This window comes from Rosa rugosa, chromosome 6 (genome assembly GCF_958449725.1).
Source record: "Rosa rugosa chromosome 6, drRosRugo1.1, whole genome shotgun sequence".
NCBI classification, from domain to species: Eukaryota; Viridiplantae; Streptophyta; class Magnoliopsida; order Rosales; family Rosaceae; genus Rosa; species Rosa rugosa.
Genome location: NC_084825.1, coordinates 44,943,398 through 44,950,007, shown reverse-complemented (window position 1 = coordinate 44,950,007; position 6,610 = coordinate 44,943,398). Strand labels below are relative to the sequence as shown.

The following is a 6,610-nucleotide window of genomic DNA, read 5'->3' as shown; positions in this document are numbered from 1 at the left end:
GTTTTGACTTCACAAGGACATTACCAAACAGAGAAACTAATCAGGCAAGTGAGCTTCTTAATTAGCATTTCACTGTACAGAGATAACTAAAAACGTAAGAGCTGATGTTGCATGTGGAAATGTGGAATAATCCAAACTCATAATGCGGAACCAAACGAATTTTTTTACTAGCTACTTTAATTCGATACATTCTACGTACTCTTCAAGGTTGGGTTGGTTGATATATGCATGTAAGTACGTACAGCTAGCTGCTAATTACTTCATTTACTCAGCGCGCAGTAGCTTTTAGCTATGGCTTTTACCCAACTCAACATTTCACTTTACCCTCTTCTAGCTTATATATTCATAGTCAAGTACCAACATACACACAGAGTCCTAATACTCTTGCTCACCAGTTTCTTACAAGCCCACTCTTGCTCACTAGTTTCTTACAACACCCTCCATAGCTAAAAATGAGTTGCATGACTGCAATTCTTGTAATTGCAATCTGTTTTGTTCAAGCCTTGTATGCAGGCCTCTCCATCATCACAATCCTTGCACTAGGGCAGTGCAAGAGCCACTACACCTCTGTGGTGTATCGTATGGCCATTACAACTGCCCTGGCAAGTCCATTGGCATGGTATCTAGAGAGAAATTCTAGGCCTACAATGACCATCAAGGTCATGGCAAAGATCATGCTGCTAAGCATGTTTGAGTGAGTATTTTTTCTTCTTCATTGCAACAGTTTTTTTCTTTTGTTTCAGTGAACATGTTCTAATCCCCTGTTTTTAATACTTGGCAGCCCTGTAATGAACTTAAACTTATACTATGCGGGCATGGATAACTCCAATGCCACATTCACATCTGCCATGTGCAACATGCTTCCGGTGTTAGCATTTGTCATGGCCTGGATTTTCAGGTATGAATCTGCGAGTCTCTAACTAAATCTCACTCAGACTCTTACTCACCAATTGTTCCTAATAATGCAGGCTGGAGAATGTGGACTACAGACACCCGAGAGGATTGGCCAAGGTTCTAGGAACCTTGGTTACTCTGGTAGGAGCAATCCTCTTTACCATGGTCAAGGGGCCTTCCCTCACCTTGCCATGGGCAAGGGACCACGAGAAAAATCATTCTTCACAGCCCAAAGTCAAGGGTGCTCTATTTCTAACACTAGCCTGTTTCTGCTGCTCTTGTTTCATGATCCTACAAGTAAGTGTATGCAACTTAGGGATCGAGGGTGGGACTTGTGCCCTACATTATTTGCCTCCGAGGAGCTAATGTCGCATAATTCCTTATTTGATTAAAAAAAAAAAAGTATGCAACTTAATCAATCTAAGTTTATATTCGATATCTATTATTAGTTATTGACACATGTAGGACAATGTACTCAAGTCCTACCCCTGCAAGCTCTCTCTCACCGCTTTGATTTGCTTCTGGGGTATGGTGGAAGGAGCAGTGGTGGCCGTTGTGGTTGAAAGGGGGGATTCGGAAGCATGGTCCATACACTTGGACTTCAAGTTGCTCGCAGCTGTTTATGGGGTGAGGAAAATTCTTAATGGTCTTTTACTTCTTATGCTATACTTTATACGTTTTTACTTGAGTTTGACATAATTTGCAGGCTCTTCTATCGGGGGCTACATATTATGTCATGGGACTGGTTGTGAAGAAGAAGGGTCCAGTTTTTTACTGGGCCTTTAACCCCTTGGCCACTCTGCTTGTGGCGATTTTGGGGCCTTTTTTTCTGGCACAACAATTGCATACTGGGAGGTATGAATGTTTTCCCGCTCCTATGTATATGTTTTCATTACTGTTTTACTGTGGCAAGTAATGTTTTCCCTCTGCTATGTATTTTAAGGCTGTTATTTCCGACACGATCTGATAACACAACTGGAAACCTGCACGAAATAAAACGTAGGTAGGCCGCGGGTCAACCCTCCATGACCCTTTTAATAAACGGGTCGACCGCGGGTCAACTCGTCAACACGAAGCGAACCAGTATAACCTAATTATGTTATATTTCTTCTTGAAGTTTTGGACGTTAGGAGTATTAATTTGACTCTAGCATTAGACAATTTAAAATATTCTTTTCATCAATATTGGATTTAATTTTTGGGCTCTTGACCATTAACCCAATTTAGGCCCAACAAACGCCCACTTACTCCACTAAAATATTTGTTTGCGCACTTACCCAATTTAAATATAAAAAGATAACTTTGCCCTTCAAATAATTAAATTCATTGGAGACTTCTAGGACCCGGTCACCGGCCGGAGGTTGCTGGAGATTCCCAAAGAGGTCACCGAAGATTTTTATTACCCCTCAATAAATTTATTAGGGGCAATAAAATGTTTATTGGGTATTATTAGGGGGCAATAAAAAGTTTATTGGGAGGTAATAAAACAGGACGCGGGACTTCGGTCACCTGTCCAGAGGTTGCCGAAAGTTCGCAAAGAGATCGTCGAAGACTTTTATTACCCCCAATCAATTTTTGTTGAGGCCCAATAAAAAGTTTATTGGAGGGCAATAAAAAGTTTATTGGGGGACAATAAAACCAGACGCCGGAATCCGGTCACCGGTCACCAAATTTCGACGGCCTGTGGTCGGATTCTGGCAGTCGATAACCGGAGTACAGCGGCAGATCACCGGATTCCCGTGAAGTGACTCTCTCTAAGTGACAAAGGGAGAGAGGGCAAAATTGTCCCAAAAATAAACAACAAATAATAAAAAATAACTTAATTGGTATTAGGGCAAAAAATTTGTAATTTGTTGGGTAAGTGGGCAATCTTATAAGATGTTTGAGTAAATGATTTTTTATTTTATTTTATTAAACCCCGACTGAGCGAGGATAATTTATTAAAAGAGAGAAAAAAAAGTACGGTATAGTGGGGGGGGGGGGGGGGGGCCTAAACCATAGCCCACCATGAACCAAAAACAAATCTATATATAACTTGCAACTAACCAAGAAAACTAACAAAACCGAACGTTGGAAAGCTCCAACCAATCGCTGTTACAAAATGAGAGAACAGAATCGGGTGGCAAGTCCCACCATGTCAAACCTGATGAATTTATCCCTTCATTTGCCAAAGCATCTGCAACTCGGTTACCTTCACGAAAAGTATGAGAAAAGTGAAACTCCATATGGGAAATCCGGTAGAAGCAGTTCCTCTACTCTACATTTAGTTGCCAAGACACTAAGGTAGGAGAGCGAAGGAAGTTAAGATCTAGCTCTGAATCCACTTCCAACCAAATATACTTCCACTCCCTTACCCAAGCTAATTCATTAGCTTGGATAACAACCATAACTTCAGCGGCAACAGAACTTGGAATGTCCAAGTTAGAACAAAAAGCACCTAGAACCTTGCCTCTATAAGCCCGAAACACCCCGCCATAGCCAGCTTTATTCAAGCTAGTTTTCCATGCCCCGTCAGTGTTCTCCTTAATATGCCCATAAGGAGGAGGATGCTAATTAACTTCAATTATTTGTGGAGCACGACGGGGTTTACATTGCACCCCAATTTTCTTCAACACCATAAGCTCCTCAGAGGAATTTAACGCGCAGCAAGTAGCTATCGTACTTGATGAAATAATATGGCTAGAAATTAGAGAACATGCACGTATAGCATCCATCCTAAAGCCATCATATATAATCTCATTCCTTGAACTCCAAATAAACCATAAAGAAGTAACAAAGCATTCTGTCCACAATTCCCTTAATTGTGAGGTTAGTGTAGCTCAAATTTGGGTAAATGGACATTTTCCCTTAATTATTTATGAATTATATAATTATTTATATTATTTGTTTTGTGAAATTTTTAATAAATTTAATAAATTCATGCATTTTTTTTAGTTAAATGGGCACAATAATAACCCTTAAATGGGTCATTTAGTCCAACATGACATGACCTATTTATTATTGAGTTAAGCGGGCTAGATACGGGTAACCCGTTTAATAAATATGTTGAGTTTGAGTTTAAATTTTTGACACGATTATTAAATGGGTTGAGTTTGGGTTTGTCTTCTGTGACATGATAAATACCTCGAACCGACAAGAACCCAACACGTCATGACCCATTGACAGCTCTAATGTATTTACATATATGTTTTCATTACTCTTTTACTGTGGTTTTGGCTAATAGCTATATATGTTTGTAGTCTCATCGGAGCTGTAACCATTGTGGGAGGCCTCTATCTTGTTCTTTGGGGAAAATCAAGAGATCAGCCTTCCTCCGATTCAAAGAATGCCAATGTGAAAGAACCAACTGGAACCCGCCAAGTTTAAGTTTGGAGTTTGTGTAGCAAGACAAGACAGATTCTACATTATTAGCTTTAGATTGTTTTAGTTTTTCATTAGTTTTTTTTTTAATTAAATAAATGATTAGGCGATATTAGTTCCATAAAGATAAAATTGTCTATAAGCAAATCCATCCCTCAATCTCGAAGGAGAATGATCCACCACACTTTGAGAACCCATTACCCATCTCCTTATTAGTTTTTATTTTTATTTTTTATCTTATTTTATTTTTTCATTAGTTTTGACTACCAAGTTGGACGTACTATCTCGTCTTCTTCAAAGATTCTAAGTTTCTATAATTAAGCTGTATACCTATGCAGTGATTTTAAATGAACTTTAATATATGTACTAATTTACATTATTTAGATATTCAGGCGGCCTAAATACTAAATTTCATTGCTGAGTGCTGACCCTAACTTGCAATGCACCATTATCATCAGATGACATTATCAGAATCCCAAACTTTGATTCATTCACTAATCTACCAAACACTTTTGGTTTGGAAAGAACTGCCACTACAAAGACGCGTCTGAGTGACTTTGTGATTGTTGATGACTGAAGGTGTTGCTCCATGGCCCATGGTAAACTCAGAGAAGGGACTTTTAGAGCTCCACCAACTGTAATTAAAGTTCCCAAGACCTTTGTTAGGCCATGCAAACTCTTAAACCTGACATTCTCGAGCCTACAAATTAAGTTGTTTTTCATTATTCAACCTCTAGTTTGTGTGACCAAGGTGTTAGAGTTTACCTGAAAATCCAGGCCATAAAATCACTACACCAAAAAATGGTCTTTAGGAACGAATTTTAGTGATGGGTTAACAATACCGTCTCCACTTAAAAATGCAAAAGCAGGTAGAATATTGGGCATGGCAGATTGGCAGATGAGAAAGTGGCTGTCGACGTGTCGAGTGCTTCATTCCCGCTCAAAAGATGTGACAATATTCTTTTGCTACTTAAATTTGGCCTCATCTGTTTTCTTTTTCTTTTGTTATTTTTTTTTTCTTTTCCTATCCCCCTCAAAAATAGAAAAATTATAATTTGAAAATTATATATTCCTATTTGGGTCCAGTTCAAGGGACACATAAATTTACACATATTTTTACACTTTTTAGTAGCCTTTAGATTTAGATTTAACTACATCCAACAGTTCTTATATCTTTAATAAATGATGTGGCAATTGTGTAGCAATAACATACATTTCTTTATTAAACATAAAAAAATTGAAAAATGTATATTGTACAATAGAGCTTCCAACATCCTGCGCATGTTGTCTCTGCCTTTTAGTTGATGTGCAAGTCTTGAGTCTGTAGTTGAGTCGGGGTTTTTTGACCCCATCAGTCAGTCATTATGGAGTTCGAGTGTGAAGTCCAGTGGCCATTTCTGTGTAAGAGATGTTGCCAAAACTCGTTGTAACTAGTTCATTATTAATGAAGTTTCTTCTTGATCAAAAAAAAAAAAAAAAACATCCCTGCACAGCACAGCCATGAGAACTTAACAAGATAAATGGTAAAGAATCACATTAATTTACTCCTCTTTCACTAAAAATGGTTTCATGTAAATCGATTCAATTTGATTCAGACCAAGGTTAAAATAAAAAATAAAAAAATAAAAAAATTGATTGTTGCATACATATACAGGTGGGAGAACCTAATACGGAATCAAATAGTTCAATCCTCACTCGGTGAAGAAAGTGATCGAAACTCTGGTTCGTAACAAATGCACTAGAAATTTCTAACAGATGCAGCAGAAATCGAGTCACTAACCTTGTGGATAATTCACCATTCAGATTCAACTAAAATACACCATTCTAAATCACCATAACTTGGAAAAACAAACTGGCATTCTATACATCCACACATCTCACTTCATCAAATTAAAATGCAATCAAACCAAAACAAAAAATACAAACTTGCGGACCCAGAATATTCAAGTAATAAAAACACTTACTTCCATTGTAGTGGTGAACTCTAACCTTGGCAAGCATCGCGTAGTACTCAATCTCCGACTTTCTCAGAGGAGGGCAATTGTTCGAGATTATAATCAGCTTCCCTGCAATTCACCTACATCAAAAAAATCAAATCCCACATCGAAGATTCAAAACCCAAATCACAGAAATGACAAAGATTGAAAATTTGGGTCAAAGAATCAGAGAGATAGATACTATCTTTGAAGCTACGAAGAGTGTCGATGACGGTCTTGTAGCCCAGAGTGTACTTGCCACTCTTCATGACAAGAGCGAGCCTGTTGTTGATAGACTCATGGGTCTTCTTGGTTTTCTTCACAGCCACCATGGTTGAATCTAGATCTCTGTTTTCTTCTTCTTCTTCTTCTTCCTGTGCC

The 6,610-nt window shown here is 38.2% G+C and overlaps 1 protein-coding gene across 1 annotated transcript; it reads left to right on the top strand.

Annotated features, from left to right (window-relative positions):
- Nucleotides 1-452: 452 nt before the first annotated feature.
- On the top strand, nt 453-4,259 carry LOC133716853 (WAT1-related protein At2g39510-like). The gene is made up of 6 exons (XM_062143505.1): nt 453-694; nt 749-898; nt 969-1,191; nt 1,360-1,521; nt 1,601-1,749; nt 4,133-4,259. Exons 1-6 carry the CDS (start codon nt 453-455, stop codon nt 4,257-4,259), a joined length of 1,053 nt encoding a protein of 350 aa, XP_061999489.1.
- Nucleotides 4,260-6,610: the final 2,351 nt, after the last annotated feature.